At 36.3% G+C, this 17,146-nt stretch overlaps 3 protein-coding genes and 1 pseudogene across 6 annotated transcripts; 2 read left to right on the forward strand and 2 right to left on the reverse strand.

Annotated features, from left to right (window-relative positions):
* Window positions 1-287: 287 nt before the first annotated feature.
* LOC147474286 (actin-like) lies at window positions 288-2,693 on the reverse strand (annotated as a pseudogene). Its single transcript, XR_015210044.1, has 5 exons — window positions 2,556-2,693; window positions 2,178-2,247; window positions 1,544-1,937; window positions 656-1,269; window positions 288-580 (listed from the first exon to the last, which is right to left on the reverse strand). The product of XR_015210044.1 is annotated as an actin-like (transcript).
* Window positions 2,694-7,177: 4,484 nt separating this feature from the next.
* LOC147474287 (uncharacterized) lies at window positions 7,178-11,995 on the forward strand. 2 transcript variants are annotated; one of them, XM_086586469.1, is made up of 7 exons: window positions 7,224-7,440; window positions 8,125-8,154; window positions 9,407-9,499; window positions 10,077-10,206; window positions 10,754-11,048; window positions 11,207-11,261; window positions 11,524-11,995. In XM_086586469.1, exons 1-7 carry the CDS (start codon window positions 7,306-7,308, stop codon window positions 11,590-11,592), a joined length of 807 nt encoding a protein of 268 aa, XP_086442595.1. In that variant the 5' UTR covers window positions 7,224-7,305; the 3' UTR covers window positions 11,593-11,995. The 2 variants fall into 2 exon arrangements, with proteins under 2 accessions (XP_086442596.1, XP_086442595.1); XM_086586470.1 differs by lacking the exon at window positions 8,125-8,154 and having other exon boundaries at window positions 7,178-7,440.
* A 278-nt stretch (window positions 11,996-12,273) lies between these two features.
* On the reverse strand, window positions 12,274-14,118 carry LOC147474288 (Rhodanese/Cell cycle control phosphatase superfamily protein). 2 transcript variants are annotated; one of them, XM_086586472.1, is made up of 6 exons: window positions 13,959-14,118; window positions 13,428-13,660; window positions 13,199-13,349; window positions 12,901-12,986; window positions 12,695-12,799; window positions 12,274-12,603 (listed from the first exon to the last, which is right to left on the reverse strand). In XM_086586472.1, exons 1-6 carry the CDS (start codon window positions 13,997-13,999, stop codon window positions 12,533-12,535), a joined length of 687 nt encoding a protein of 228 aa, XP_086442598.1. In that variant the 5' UTR covers window positions 14,000-14,118; the 3' UTR covers window positions 12,274-12,532. The 2 variants fall into 2 exon arrangements, with proteins under 2 accessions (XP_086442598.1, XP_086442597.1); XM_086586471.1 differs by having other exon boundaries at window positions 12,695-12,802.
* Window positions 14,119-14,181: 63 nt separating this feature from the next.
* On the forward strand, window positions 14,182-17,112 carry UPM1 (urophorphyrin methylase 1). The gene is made up of 5 exons (XM_086586468.1): window positions 14,182-15,191; window positions 15,714-15,791; window positions 15,898-15,967; window positions 16,078-16,355; window positions 16,492-17,112. Exons 1-5 carry the CDS (start codon window positions 14,640-14,642, stop codon window positions 16,657-16,659), a joined length of 1,146 nt encoding a protein of 381 aa, XP_086442594.1. The 5' UTR covers window positions 14,182-14,639; the 3' UTR covers window positions 16,660-17,112.
* The last annotated feature ends 34 nt before the right edge of the window (window positions 17,113-17,146 follow it).

Raw genomic sequence — 17,146 nt, forward strand, 5'->3', positions numbered from 1 at the left:
AAAGACGCCTGTGTTTCCAGCTAAGCTGCACATCCATCAGCGCAACTCAAATTGCCTGATGACATATTCTGTATTCTGTACTTAAATAGTTAAATGTGTACAAAGACAATTTGGAAAGCTGTCATGATCATGGTTCGTAGTCTCGTAGGCCTGACAACAATTTTGTCACAACAACTACGCAAGACTGAGTATCATACCTGTCCATTTGTGTTATCATCCTTTCCTTCCACATTGTGTTTCTCGTAAAAATATCATATGGTTTGACATACAAGTTCCAAACTGTTATCTGGTGAAAGAAAAATGTGAATGAAATGATGGTTTAAACCAAACCAATTTGCGTACATGAGCTTCTGCAGAGAAATAATAATAGAAGAATTTGATTCCTGGGACCATAACCGTGTTTAAGAGGAAAAGGTAGAAAAAGAAAAAGGAAACTAAAACAAAAACAAACAAACAATTTTCCAGGACTAAGGAAGTTAAGTTGTCCTTCATCCATTTGCTACCGGTGCATCATTAGAAGCACTTCCTATGAACAATTGATGGCCCAGATTCATCATACTCGGCTTTTTGCAATCCACATCTGCAAGAAATTCAACATTTACTTGTAAAACACCGTCCACCAGTAGCTGTGATGTAAAAATGAAAGAGACAGTACCTGCTGGAAAGTGCTGAGAGATGCCAAAATAGAACCTCCAATCCACACGCTGTACTTCCTCTCAGGAGGAGCCACAACCTTGATCTTCATGCTGCTTGGAGCAAGGGCAGTAATCTCCTTGCTCATTCTGTCAGCAATGCCAGGGAACATAGTGGAGCCACCACTCAGGACAATATTACCATACAGATCCTTCCTGATATCAACATCACACTTCATGATAGAGTTGTAAGTAGTCTCGTGTATCCCAGAAGATTCCATACCGATCATAGATGGCTGGAAAAGAACCTCAGGGCACCGGAAACGCTCAGCTCCAATTGTAATCACCTGTCCATCAGGCAGCTCATAGCTCTTCTCCACAGATGAGCTAGTCTTGGAGGTTTCTAGCTCCTGCTCATAATCAAGAGCTATGTAGGATAGCTTCTCCTTCATGTCCCTCACAATTTCACGCTCAGCCGTAGTAGTAAAAGAATAACCACGCTCAGTCAGAATTTTCATCAGGGCATCTGTAAGATCACGACCTGCCAAGTCGAGACGCAAGATGGCATGTGGAAGAGCATAACCTTCATAAATGGGCACTGTGTGGCTCACACCATCCCCAGAGTCGAGAACAATACCTACAAGAGAAATAAATCATCCATATATACACACATACACGTTACAGTTCTCATTTATAAAGAAAGAATATGCAAACACAAATTTAACTAAATGGATCATCGCTGGTAAGGCAACGCCAATTCAAGCACACTCGAGCTTTTCCTGTTGGACCATGAGTAACTCTTACTTCAATCGTTTCCTTCTGAACTTCAGATCGATAACTAAGACATCACACTGCTAAACCAAAGACATAACATAGAGAGAACGGCACAAGCAATCGATTTAGTTGCTTACCAGTTGTCCGACCACTGGCATAAAGAGAAAGAACAGCCTGGATAGCAACATACATGGCAGGAGCATTGAAAGTTTCAAACATGATTTGGGTCATCTTTTCACGGTTAGCCTTGGGGTTAAGGGGTGCTTCAGTGAGAAGAACAGGATGCTCTTCAGGTGCCACACGAAGCTCGTTATAAAAGGTGTGATGCCAGATTTTCTCCATGTCGTCCCAGTTGCTTACAATCCCATGTTCAATAGGATATTTTAGTGTCAAAATACCACGCTTGGATTGAGCCTCGTCCCCGACATAAGCATCTTTCTGGCCCATACCAACCATCACACCAGTGTGGCGAGGGCGTCCAACGATGCTAGGAAAAACAGCCCTTGGAGCATCATCCCCAGCAAATCCAGCCTAAATCAAAGGTTCCAGCGAAACCGGTGTAAGATAAAATATTCAATGAAAAAATATCAAAAGAAAGACGTCCAGAAACCTTCCCAATCAAGAATAGGCCGAAACACATGTAGGTACAAATATTTGCAAAAAGCTAGCGAAAATAGGGGACTCCAATACCTCAGCTCTCCCCAAGAAAAATAATATAACAAACGATGTTCAGGAATGAGGACTATCTAATAAGCAACAATAGTCTTTTACCTTGACCATTCCTGTTCCATTGTCACAAACAAGAGGCTGAATGTCCTCGGCGTCTGCCATTTTCTATTGTCTGAAGAAAACAGGAAAACCAACTTCAGATATGAGAATCAGCAAATACTAAGGGACAAAGATACCACTTTGAGTTCACACAAACAAACAACCAGATACCACTTAGATAAGCCTGAGCAAAATAAGCATGACAATCCATAACCACATTAAAAGATGTCATATAGAATGATGGTAAATTCATTATCAAGATTAAAAAAGATCTATAATAATGAAATTCATACAGTATCACTGCAATAGCACATTAGCACCACATGAAACAATGCCAAATCAGATACATAAAAATTAATAATCTTAGCACAACCCCCACACCTGAAATCAAAAGATCTCCAAGAAAAACTAATGCCACAGACGAAGAAATGCAAATGTAGATAAATTTGTAACGAAATTCAATCTAAAGAGACATGAATTCATCCTGATCACCAAAGAGAATGCACAAACAAAACAAAAAATGAACGTTTTTCTTATAGAAATGTGTAGTGATCATAACATGCCTTTTATCAACAAAATGAGAAGAAAAAATAAACAAAAATTTACCTATGGAATGATATCAAAATATTGTGTGTACGTGAGTATCTAAGAAGAAGAAAATAAGAGAGAAGGAAATTGAAAAAACCGTTTTTCTTTCACTTTCTATTGTATTGTGAGTTTGAGAGGTATGCTCGGCCTTGTTTCTTAAAAAAAGGAATGAACAAAACTGAACCTCAAAACGAATTTCCTGGACTTGTCAAATTAAACCACAAACTCCACTCCAACAAATCTTGGCTGTCCAATCTCCAATCTTAATCTTAATATAGGATATGTTCATGTGTCAGAAATGTTATTAGTTAACAAAAAGCACACTTTTGTTTAGCTGACTTGCCATGCATTTCCAATTAGTACGTAGTGTACATTCATGATTCATTCATTGTGGAACTACATATATAAGTATAGAACAACAACTTCTAGAATTTGTACTGGTTCTGCATATTATCCACGCATAATCATTTGATCGTTGGTTATAGTTGTATGATAACTAAAAGTAAAACATACATCAGCAAAGTTTTCACAAGTCTCTCTTATTATTAATCCAAAAGGATTTGAGAATCTTTCTTAAACAAATCCTATCATATAGACACATGCTTTATTCTGTTTGAGAATCTAAATGTCCCTGGGATAAAATCCACAGATTTAAAACAATTAAGGCTGGTGTATAGCAAATGGCTATATGGCCTTGGGATGTCCATCTTGCCCGAAACCCGCCCAAAACCCAAACAAAATACCCACAGTGAACCCGACAAAACCCGAACCCAAACCCAAACCGAAATATATAGGATAGGGTTTGGTCACACTCTCTAAACCCAGACCGACCCGAGCTCGACCCGATAATTTAGCTCTAAACCCGTTAAAAGGGTTAAAAAATCCGAAACCGAACCCGGACTGAAATCGAACCCCAACTCCGGTTTCAATTGCATACTACTAATATCATATAAAAGAATGAGTTAGATAAATATTTGGATTATGATCTCATTCATATTTACAATGATGAGTTATTTAATATATTAGATTATGAAAAAATTTATGTCGGGATTTTCAATTTTTTCAATAATTGCACGATTCATATATCTATAGTTCATTCCGAGTTCATCTATTTTTAAATCATATCAAATAATTATGTCCGAGTATATGTGATAATTACTTCCAAATTCATTAGAAGTAGATAGCCGAAGAAGAAATAAAATATAGATATATATTTCAAATAAAGTTTTTTATTGTCTTATTTCTTCATTTATACTGGACTTTATCTTACCCGAAATCCGAACCCTAGCCCGAGAACCCAAAAGTCTTGTTTGGGCCGGGTCGGGAACCCATTTGGACATCCCTACCCCTTACGTGTGCATGAAAGTTGAACGATAAAAGACATTTCTAGCGGGCCTAGATTAACAACTGGCCCGGAACATTTGTTCATTATTAGAGGCCCGACCTCATTTTTCTTTAGACTATTTCCTCTTCTTCTGCTGCTCTGTTTCTTTTCTATGAAACAAACATGGCTACCTGTTTTATTAAAACAGCTATGCAACAAACATTGATGACTGCAGCGATGTGCATGCTTGCAAATGATTCATTTATTGACAACCAGACAGATTTGTTAGACCGTTCTTGGCATTCAATTCGAAATCTATTTTTCCTATTCATCATTTTGAGATTGCCTCCGAAGATAAACCGAAGTCATACTTCATTTTTAAAGCAATACAAGACAAGTATCACTTCAAGCAATTTATCTCCACACATAATCTCCAATTATCTTTAAGTACATGAAAAACCAACTTTTCTTTTTACTTCTTTTTTTGCCCTTACAAAATTATCTTTATATTTATTTTAGTCCAAAACCATTTAAGAGAGACAAATATGTTTTGAATGTTTAATGGATTAATGAGTTCAAATATCCAAACCCCAACCGCAATTAAAAACCCGTATATTTCTTTCACTCTCATTCAAACAAACGCGTCAACCTCAACCCGACTAAAACAAAAACAAAAACAAAAACAAAATCAAAAACTTGTGGTGCGATCTTTTGTAGTTTTCTCTACATAATAGTAGAATTATATAAACTTATAACATTATAGGATGTTAACAATTTGTTAAATTGTCGTAGACTTGTGGACTAGATGAAAAACAAAAAACAAAACATAACAAAATATGAAAGCTATAGACTAGAGTGTAGAGAATTTCCATAAGAAATTGTTTCTCATTGTCCCTGGGAAAGATAGGGCTAACTTGAGATATAGTTCATCTAAAAACAAAACAAAAAACAAAAAACAAAATCATAAAGGACTTGTGGTGCAGCTTGTTGCACGCTCTTTTAAAGATGCAGATCAAGTTATTTTCCATCAAAAACGTGTATGTTACATTTGGACCGTAGCGATTTGCCTTTCGGTGTTTACAAAAGACCCATCCTTGATCCTTTCCTGGGTCAGCCCATAACAAATCACGAACAAGACCCTGTTTTGGTACTTCTGTTGGTCTCTTCACGCACGCAATGTCATCTAAATTTGACAAATCTTTCGAGAGCCCACCATGAACACAGAAATATTGTCCCTGGATTACGGCAGCTAGCGGCAGTGTATCAAAGCTGGATTACGGCAGCTAGCGGTTTCTTGATGGGTCTCTTTATTCCATCAATGTCATCCAGATTGAGCAAATTCTTAGAAATCCCCCCGTGCACACATAATATCTTCCCATTGATGACTGCAGCGATGTGCATGCTTGCAAATGATTCATTTACTGACAACCAGATAGATTTGTTAGACCGTTCTTGGCATTCAATTCAAAACCATTTTTCCTATTCATCCTTTTGATTTCGTGATTGCCTCTGATTAGATAAACTGAGTCTGGATACTTCAGTTTAAAGCAATACAGTACAAGTACCACTTCAAGCGATTTATCTCCACAGTCTACATAATCTCCAATTATCTTTAAGTAGTGAAGTAGGTCGTCATATAAGCCAATTTTTCTTTACTTCTCTTTTTGCCCTTACAAAATTATCATTTATCATTTATTTTTAGTCCAAAACCATTAAAGAGGGACAAATATGTCTTTGAATATTTGATGGATTAATGAGAGTAAAACTCAGAGCTCAACCCAGAAAAACAAATAAAACAAAAAACAAAAAACAAAAAACAAAATCAGAAAGGACTTGTGGTGTAGCTTGTTGCACTCTCTTTTGTAGTTTTCTCTACATGATAGTAGAATTATATAAACTTATAATATTATAGGACGTTAACAATTTGTTAAATTGTCGTAGACTTGTGGACTAGATTATTTCAATTAATGGTTTAAGTTCTTAAGTAGTTAACTTCATCAGTCCATATTAAATTCTTAGAAGTCAACGCATTCTAGTTTTGTGAATTGAAATAAATGCATAATTTTTTTGTTATTTATTGTTTAGACCTGACAAAAAATATATATATAAAAAATTGTATACTTTTGTTTTTTGGGGGTGGAGTGGGGTGTGCATATAATCTCGCACCACGCTTAGAATCCTAGCTTCGTCTTTGGTCCTCCTTCGCCATGCAAGCTAACCTGTTACATCAAACATTCAATATTTTAACAAAATTTGTTAAAAGTATGAAGAAGTAGTAACCAAGAAGATGAAGAAGAAGTAGTATCCAAGATTTTTTTTTTTTTTTTTTTTTTTTTTTATTTTACAACAAAAGTAATTCAGAGAGGAGCACACTTAATTTGGATGGCTTCAAAGGTATGATGGCTATACCGAGTGTGCCGGTGATGAAGTTAATTGGCTTCAAAGAGAAGTTGTGAAAATGTTAAAACAGTTTATCATATCAACCGTCATTAAAATGAGCTGCAAGAGAAAATAAAAAAGAATTTTAAATGCACGTAGTTACTACATTTCAAGTTGAAACTTGAAATGAAGAACTAGACAAGTCAATAATTTATCTAATCCGCACTAGATTCTTTGTACAAGTGTCCACAATTGTTTTCCTTGAGTTATGAAGTGTTGTTTCTCCACCTTGCTAACGGCTAGTAACAAATTCAAAAAACCGTCACATTCAAACAACCAACAACTAGTTTCACTACTAGAATCATGCAAAACCATGACTCAAATCAATCAAATCCATGCCCAATTCTTCATTTATAGAAGTGGATAGTCGAAGAAGGAATAAAATGTAGATATATATTTCAAATAAAGTTTTTTATTGTCTTATTTCTTTATTTATACTGGACTTTATCTTACCCGAAATATAGAATTTGGTCACACTTCTCAACAAAATGCCCGACTCCAAACCCGACCTGCTGAAAACCGGTCCGGGTTCAGATAATCCGATACCCGTTTAAAACCCGAAAAATCTGGTTTGGGCCGGGTCGGGTACCCGTTTGAACATCCATACCCCTTACGTGTGCATGAAAGTTGAACGATAAAAGACATTTCTAGCGGGCCTAGATTAACAACTGGCCCAGAACATTTGTTCATAATTAGAGGCCTGGCCTCATTTCTCTTTAGACTATTTCCTCTTCTTCTTCTTCTGCTGCTGCTGCTCTGTTTCTTTTCTATGCAACAAACATGGCTACCTGTTTGATTAAAACAGCTTCAACGAGCAACAGTAGCCGTTTCGCTTCACACTACTTGTACATGAATGCTGCTCTTTTTCATTCAACTCCTGTTTGGGAACGAAGAAGGGGTACTTATTGGACTTCCGTGAGTTTTCTTCTTCTATCTCTATGTATGTTTTATTTCTACTTTGAATCTGTTTTTTCAATGGTTATTTTGCTCATATTGTATTGAAACACACTTAATTCATGAAAAAGATCGTTTTTTTTTGGTATTCAGTCTAGAAATAAAAACTAACTAGTGAGGCCCCAAATGTAATATAGATTTAGATTCACATTTACTGTTTTCTGACTTTAGGTTGAGTCTACAAAAGTAAATATTAATACTTTTGAGAACTTAGTATAAAGAAATAAAGAAAAAAAAAAAACCTTTGGTTGGTCTAGATAGATTGTTCTGTGAAGGAAAAGTAGTGTCACCTGTTCTGCATATGCATTCATAGGTTTTGAAAGGAATGCATATGTTATGCTTTTAAAAAACTATGAACTACATGTAAAGTTGTCATCTAGAGGGTTAGATATTTGGATATGTCTAAAAAGTCCCATACATGAGATATGCTAGTTTTGTCGGGTATTACTTTAGTACAAACAAGATGGTTGAGAACCCCGCCAGCATCAAAGAGTTACTGATCTCATTTAAAACAGGCTTGCCAATAAAAAAAAAAATGGTTGAGAACACACAATTGTTTAAAGTTGTATCAACAGAGAGTGGATCAGTGGGTACGTGTGTTTTATTAATAACCTTTTGTCATTTCTATTTCATTTGATTATGCAGGGTGGGGGTTCTTATAGAGGTTCATCAAAGGTAAAAAATAAAAATAAAAAATGGCTACAGATTGTTTCCAGTTGTAGCTTGAATTTGTCATAGGGAGTTTATGCTGTTTGTCTTTGAGATGATGACGATTTAGAATTTAGTTGTGCAAATGTACCATAGTGGGCAGGTCTCAGAAATCTTGGTCTGTACTGTTGTAAAGTTGGTAAATCTTTGTTTAACATTAGCACTTTGAGTTTTTAAGTCTCTCTACTGCCATAGTGTTATTTGAGAAGAACTCACTTGTCTAGTCCTGTATTAATTTATCTAGACAACCATGGGTAGACCCGAGGTCTTCTTTGACACTTGACTTATCTGACATGGATATGATTCCCAATTGTAAAACTGCATGGTACATCCTGTGGTTGACCGAATGGTGAAGACATAGTTTTATCTACTGTGTTCCTAAGGTGCAGGACATCACAGTCTCCCACCTTTCATCTTGAACGAAAGACATTTGCAGGAAGGGAAAAAAGACCTTTACATCTTGATTTGTTAGGAGCAAGGAATTGTATTTTTAGCATTTTTAATCTAGTGTTAATGGGATAACCAACTGGCTAAAAAAAAATGTACATTATTGTCCTTGTTCTAGTTATTTATTATTCTTCTTTAGTGATCCCAAAAAAATAAAAAATCATTAAAAAAATATGAGTTTCTTTTTCCCATATTTTTGGTACAGGATGTTAATTTTCCTTCTTTTTTATGTGTTTTGTTTTTCTTTTCCTTTCAAATGCATTGCTTTCTAAAATTAAACTAAGTCACATTGACATGGATACGCGAGTCGGATTCCGACATGGATACAGGGTGTTTGATATGGCCACCTATATGAAGTAGGACATGGGGACACAACTAATTGAAAAGAAAACTACAACTATTCTTTAGCTGCACAACTAATTCTTGGGCTCAAGACCTTACAAAGCGCCTCCTTACAAATAAATAACTGTGATTCTGGCATATCATTGAGTTGTAACTATGTTAATAGATTATTTTCTTAGTCTTTTAGGGTATAGAAGATTTGAAATTGTATGCACAATGTGTATGTGTGTCTATGTGCCCGACACATATTTCTTTAAGAATATGAAGTATCCATGTTGCTTCGAAATTAATTAGGCCTTGGCCAGGCAAGTGTTTCAAAGCTTTGTTTTGATTTCGATCAATTGTTCTTGTTCATTATACTAAATATTTCGCATCTTCTTAATACATCTGTCATTAAGGAATTCATGCTTTGGAGCTGTGTTGTTTTCAGAGAAATTATACTTTCTCAAGAAGGTCGAAAAAGATGCATGGAAAGCATACACTTTTGAGGAATCTCGATGACTTTGCCGAGTGCCTTTTTCAGGTTAGCATCTCTACTTGTTAATATTTCCCTTTTTTCGCCAAACATATTATATACAATTTTACATTTGTATTATATCTTTCTTCTAGTTGTTTCTCTAACTCTTTTTTTTTTTTTTTTCTTTTTTGCAATAGTTTGATCTTTTGTACTCTTAGCTAATAGAAAATTGTAGAATGTTAGGGCATCATTTTTCTGTCCAACTGAAATATGAAGCCTGAATCAAAACATCATCAGCCACAGCAGAACCCCTATCTACTTTGTGACACATTTTGATCGGAATGAGAGGCAAGTGTATATGGTTGAAATCAGGCAAACTATGCTCAATGGGGCAGCAGAAAGTTGGGCAATCAAGAACAAATTTTTATGGACCTTATCTGGTAGAGTTGATTAGTGGTTAGAGTAGGGATTAATATGATAATTTTGTGAGAGTCTTGTAGTTCCAATACGTGATAAACTAAGGAAAGCCTGTCGAGATTATTAAAACACTTGCAACATAGATTGGTAGATGGCCCTAGTTAGATGGAATACATGTTACATGAGGCTTTAACAAAGTTCTATGATCTCTTCCTTGAAACTGCAGAGCTGGGGGGATGATGACCCATTTTCGAGTAAAGGCAGTTCATCGTTCAGAGGACAAGATTGGTACAAGGGCAAGAAAGGCAGCAACTCTGGTTCACAGGGGACTCAATGGGGAAATTATAGGTCCAGAGGTAAATATGTTTTTATTTTAAGTCTGTATCTTTCATTTTTCCAAGAAACATTTCTATTTCTAATTGCCTTTTAAGGTTTTTTGTTATAACCCCATATTGTATGAAGGATTTTATGAAAGAAAAACCCCGAAGTAACAACCATCAGAAATGAACCCCTTCCCCGCCACCCCATTCCATCACAAAAATTTTAACGAAATGTTTGATATTATCAAAATACCAATGTTACCCTACTGTTTCATCTTCTTCTTTGTTCATCACATTTTAAAGAAAACAATTTTCATCTCAAAAAATATAATAAAAATAAAAATAACTGCCTTGCTAGTTTAATTGGTTAATTGGCTGGTTTTTACTGTGGTTAAATTGGTTAGAATTGATTGGTGCCCCTTACCATATGTGCATGAGCCTCCCCATACAAGTCAATTTGTCAATGCCATTCTTTATGGATTACCAGGCCAGACTTTTCTTGATTATGTTTACACTTGGGAGCTATTTTTCTTTATTTGCAATGCATCATATGCTTAGTTCCTTTTTAGTTCTTGCTCAACAGAAGGTTTCCACTTTTGCTATGGGGATGATGAAGATGTAGAGGACATATTTCGATCTGCATTTGTGGGGGATGGATATACCTATCGGTCGTCCTTTACTATTGATGACTCTTCTCACTGGAGTTCAAGCTATTCTACCAATCGTAAGAAGTCTCGGAATCAGAGATCCAGATATGAGGACGAGTATGACACTTATGAGGATTACAATTGCGATTCTGAATCCGACTCCAGTGCTGATAGACTTGCCCTTGGATTGAGTGCTTCTGGTCCTCTAAAACTTGATGATGTAAAAAACGCGTAAGTTTAGCCAAATTACTTTTCTTTGGGTGTTCACTGATTTGTAAACCTTAGTTGTTATGTGCTATAGAGATCCGTATTGTGGTATTGCCATCTAGATGTGCATTTGACACTGATGGAAGCCATTGTTAAATATGAATATGTATTTCTAATTTCAGATATCGAGCCTGTGCTTTGAAATATCATCCAGACCGCCATCAGGGTTCTTCCAAGGTACCTTTATATATGAGCTATTTTCAGGGTCATTTCTTTTCCTGCGGCTATCTCTTAATCTTCTTTTTTGCATATACAATATCACATAATTTGCTACAATGTTATATACATTTTCTTGCTAAGAAAGAAAGTTGTTACTTTACTTTTAGTGAACATAGCCAAAGGTCAATGATGCTCAAATTGTTTGTTCTAGTGTCATGTTCTTAATTAATGAGGGTATGCACATGCAACTGATAAACTAACTTCTTGGGGAAATCAACAGGCTAATGCAGAGGAAAAGTTCAAGCATTGCAGCGCGGCATATCAATCTTTATGTGACAAGCTGGAGTAAGCTTTCCTCAGAGCCAGGCTAGTGTGTGCAGAAGAATCATCTCCTTGATATGTGTCCATTCTGAATGTTTGGAGACAGCTTATGTAGCATTTGCGTGATGTTCACTGAATCAAGTTGCACGCTAATATCCTGTGGCTAAGCTGGAACACCTGGAAGAGGGAACCATGCTTGGAATGAAGATGTTGTTCCCAAGTGACGTGTATAAAATATCCGATTTCTTGGAAGCAAAATTTGATCCTTCGATATTTATTTGTATCATTCAATTTTAAACTTGAGAATGTACTCTGCTAATAACTATTACTTGAGAAACATAGGCCAGTTTAGAACCAGTAATTTATGCCAATAAAGGTATTTTGTAACTTTGTATTGGCAGTTATTTACTTAATATATCTTTCACAGGCAACTGTATCTTTGTAAGTTCTTTGATTCTCTTACTTGACATATACGGATCAATGTTAGTTGCCTTGGCAGGGATTAGTCAATTGTTTGGTTCGGCACAAATATCAGGTTTGCTTCATAGTACCCAATGGTGGTAACTGTAACCAAAGGGAATTGTATTAGAACTGTGTTAACTTTTTTGTATATTGGCCTGCAGGGCTTTCCTTTAATCTTCCAAATGTAAGGAATTTTTTGGAAACTCAACTCCCTGGTCAATGCTCTTCTGTATCTAACAACCATGAGTATTCAAACAGGTGGCTTCGCCTGAAAAGCAATATAATAATAGTTTGGTCTCTCTGATGTGTTCAATACTTCAGTATCAATATTACATATTTCCTTGAGCCTCTGATGTATTTCTCACCAACTATCTCTCAGAAAAGTCTATGGTTTCATACTTCCTGGAATGTTGGGTTGATCTTGTACAACTCGAAAAGCCATTACCACTGCCTTGAAGCAAAAGAAGCAACTGGGTTCATACACGATCTAATTTTGATTTTATGCTCTAGTTTCCAGGTACCATTTGAAGTATCTTCTCTGCTTGATCTGGGAAGAATGTTATGAAAAGATACGCACCTGCATATCGAATTAAGTCAGCAAGAGACCAACTGTCTACAAGATCTGAGCAATAAAGTGTATGCAATATTAGAAAAGGTAAACTACTTACAGATAAGTACAGTCCCAAGTGCAGCAGAAATCTTGCCTTGAACAGTCACAAGACCAGCTTTCCCAGCATTTTGCAGCTCAGTCGAACCAACTGTATCAAATGTTCCTGCTAAAGAACAGAAGGTCATACTTTTAGTTCTCACTATAAATAACGATGCCACAATACTTCACAAAACCAAAGAGGTCTTATATTAGGTGGCATATAACCTGGCTTTACTGATTGAAGTCCTGAGGTTATGCATGAAATATTTTCAAAGCCTGCTTCCTCTAGCTTATTAGCAGCTGCAGCAGATCTAGCTCACCCAAGAAAGAGGGAGGGGATCATTATATGTGAAGACCATCGCAATATTCGAGGAATTAAAAGGCGAGACAACGCTAGAAAGTTAGGTTATTATCACTGAATGAACACATGGATCTCCATTATAATGTAGATGGAGTGTAATTCCAGAAGTTTTTTTTATGGCTTAACAACTAACGTAACAAGGTTATTACATCTGGAACTCACCTTAAACCTTCTTGACAGACAAGTAACAATTTACTGTCTTGTGAAAACTGGGATTTAACCAATTTCAGAAAATCTGCATTTATCTTGGTGAATGGCAAACCAAAAAATAGCCCTGAAAAATTGTTGTGTACAGTTCTCTTTATAATTGTACCTGCACAAATTAATGAACAATCAGAAACTGAATCCAACTGAGATACATTAACACGTCGGTTACGCGTAAAAGTTGTACCTAAGTCATTGTCATTGTTCTCAATAAAGAGGGGAATGTGATGACAAGATTTTATATGTGCTCGTTCGTATTGTGATTTGTCGCGTACATCCAAAACTGCATACCCCTCAACAGCTATGAGTTCTTTTGCATCTTGTGAGTTCACAAAATTAACTTCTGCTCTAATTACCACACCTCTACTCCGAAGTGGTTTGTAGGGCATCCGGGTGCTCTCTAGTACCAACCAAGACGTCCTGCAAAGGCGAAGCTATACTAGTCATACAACTGAATCAGTTAAAAGAATGATCAGAGTTTATCAAATTAAGGCATTCAATCTTCCTTAGAAGTGAATGCTGACAATGTAGACCTTAATCCTGATGCGCTACAAAACCATTTGACATTAAAGATTCAACGTGTGTTACACCACTCTTAGTTAAAACTCGATTGTTTGCAAGAACTCATCGACTACTATTGCAAGAACTTGTACATTTTCCATGGTAGGCAATTAAATTATCATTGAGCAACTAACTTGTAATGAGCTGCAAAAATTACCTTGTACAAGAAATAGGAGTGCAGAAACCCAGTCCTGCCATCAAGTCACACTACTCCAACCAGTCTAAGCTTCAAAGTGTGCAAAATTTCATTATCTTCAAAGTACACACTCCTCTTCTCTTTCTCTTGCCAATCAAAACTGGCCCAGAGATTAAAGGAGTGAATGGTGTGCTGCCATGTGTCTATTTATATATATCTGCAACACAAAGATCAGTTCACTGCAGTAAATCGAGTACCACTCCCTTTTTTTCACTACATGCAACCAAGCTATCCTACAATTTACAAAATTTTGTTTACCAAAAGATTAATATTTTCAAAAATGGCATTTAGAATTGAAACAATCTTTATGGGTCAACTTATTTTTGGCTTGCAAGGAGTCAAAAATGGCTACTGAATTACAGACCAGATACATTGCCCCCTCTCATAATCAGAAAGCCACTTCCAACCATTTCCACCTTCTCATTCTCTCAAAAAGACAGCTTAAAACTAAGTATATAAGACAGGGGCAGCAACTAATGATTAATTGATTTGAGTTTGACACAAAAAGAATGAATCTTTTTTTGAATCAATACCACCCATCTCTCCCAACTCCTTATTCTCTCAAAAAGACAGCTTAAAACTGAGTATATAAGACAGGGGCAACAACTGATGATTAATTGATTTGAGTTTGACACAAAAAGAATGAATCTTTTTTTGAATCAATACCATCCATCTCTCACAACTCCTTATTCTTCTCCACACTGCTCCTCTAAAAAAACACACTTGCTTATTTCCTGCTCCTACTCTAACAAAACTGCTCCTTCTTCTTCACCCTTCACAGAAAAACATTCATTTGAGAGATACCAAAGAGATAGCTGGTTATACAACAACAATAACAGCACAACTACTTCTCAGTGTTTACTTCAAAGTGTTGATGATGATTGTAACACCATTAGAGAAAATGACATTGCTTTACAAGTACCTGAGCTGAAAAAGTTGCTTTCTGTGTTGAAAAGTAAGAGAGAGAATGAACAAGGTGGGAAGAGAGGGAATGGAGAGGTTGGGAATGTTTTTTTGGTTGGAACTGGACCTGGGGATCCAGAGCTATTGACATTGAAAGCTATGAGAGTTATTGAAAGTGCTGATCTTTTGTTGTATGATAGATTGGTGTCTAATGAAGTTTTGAATTTGGTTAGAGGTGATGCAAGGCTTTTGTATGTGGGCAAGACTGCTGGATATCATAGCAGAACTCAGGTTTGATACTAACTGATTCATTTTCTATAGTTTTGATTATTTGTGTGCTGATTATCTGTATTAATTGGAACCTGTGTGATTTTATTCGGTTTTAGAGTATTAGATAGAGAAATCAAAATGTTATGATTGATGAGTGGTGTGAATTAGAAGAACAGAATATTGAGTGAAACCATAATGCCTGAATGGTAATGATACTGGTTACATTTGGAAAATGAGAAACATAGAATGCGATTTGGCAAGAATAGAATCTCAAAACAAGATAAAGTAATAAGTGATTGAGATGACAGATAATGGAGTTTGTTGTGAATTAGCCTTTTGAAATGATAGGAATGATTATTTGCAAGTTGGGTTTGTTATGTTTCCCTTAGTTCTGTATTGTGTCTAGACATCTGTGGTGACCGATTTGACTGATTTCTTGGTTTTCAAAGGCCTCTTTCGAATAAGGGATGTAGTGGTGTGGTTTCGCAATTGAAGTTAGACAATCACTTATCTTTTGAAATTGAAATCACGCTTTTTGTTCAGGAGGAGATTCATGAGCTTCTCTTGAGTTTCGCAGAAGTTGGTGCCAGTGTTGTGAGACTGAAAGGAGGGGATCCACTGGTAAATTTATCCCATATTATTACTTGAGAAGTTGTACAAGTAGTTTGTGTAGACGGTGTATGTTTTTATTGTGAAATTTCTCTGAAAGCACCTTTCCATTTTTTAGGTATTTGGGAGAGGTGGAGAGGAGATGGAGTTCCTGCAACAACAAGGAATTCAAGTGAAAGTCGTACCAGGTATGATAGATTAAGAATGTCTTTCCGTCTCCAAATCTGAATTATTCTGTTCTCAAGCTGAACAGTGTCGAGTTTGTGCAAAAATGTGATCAGTGCGCACTATTATGCAGGCATCACTGCTGCTTCAGGAATAGCAGCGGAACTTGGAATACCATTGACTCATCGTGGTGTTTCAAATAGTGTTAGGTTTCTGACGGGGCATTCAAAGAAAGGAGGAACTGATCCTTTGTTTGTAGCAGAACACGCAGCTGACCCTGATTCAACTTTGGTTGTCTACATGGGCTTGTCTACTCTTCCAGCTCTTGCACTGAAGTTGATGCATAATGGTCTGCCATCTAATATCCCAGCTGCTGCTGTGGAGCGAGGGACAACTCCTCAGCAACGGATGGTAAGCAGATATTAGCAAACTATTTTTTCGAAAACTCGTTTCTGTTATTTTCTCTCATTTCCGTAAATGAAGAAGTTTGTGTATTATAATCATTAAAACTCTGACTCTTAAATGAGTGGTGTTTCATTTACTATAGGTGTTTGCCGAGCTCAAGGATCTAGTGGATGAAGTCACATCCACAGGTTTAATATCACCGACACTGATCATAATTGGGAAAGTTGTAGCACTCTCACCTTTCTGGCCACATTCTTCTAGAGAATCGACTCCAGTGCTTGAGACCAGACAATCCTTTCGAGGCATATAGGTGAAGTATTTATATTGGTCTTCATGGTATTGTTGAGAGTTTGATGGACAATCATTTTTTCATACTAAAAAGCATCTCGCTGGATGAAGTATTACGTAGTTCTGTAAGATCGAGAGGCACAAGTACTGTGGATAGAGTGAAGAAATAAGGTTTTGGATTCTTGTATAATGCTTCATAAGGTGAAAGGTGGACATCTCTCAAGCTCATTGATTTTGTAACTTGCGGATCCTACAGACATTAGACAAATGTAGCCAGAGAAATTATATCATTAAAAGTGGTTCCACATGAAGGGCTCAAAGGTGTTCGTTCCCCTTCAACATGTATACTCGGATCTTGATCTTTCTTTTTGTTTTTCAATATGATCAAAAGTGGTGCCAATAATATCAATTTATATCTTCTAATTTGTCGACGTTATATAAGGTTTATGTTCCTGAAAAATATTTGATACAAAAAGCATTTATATTTTGTTCTCAATAATATGAATAAG

This window comes from Coptis chinensis, unplaced genomic scaffold (assembly GCF_015680905.1).
Source record: "Coptis chinensis isolate HL-2020 unplaced genomic scaffold, ASM1568090v1 utg1029_pilon_pilon, whole genome shotgun sequence".
Lineage (NCBI taxonomy): Eukaryota > Viridiplantae > Streptophyta > Magnoliopsida > Ranunculales > Ranunculaceae > Coptis > Coptis chinensis.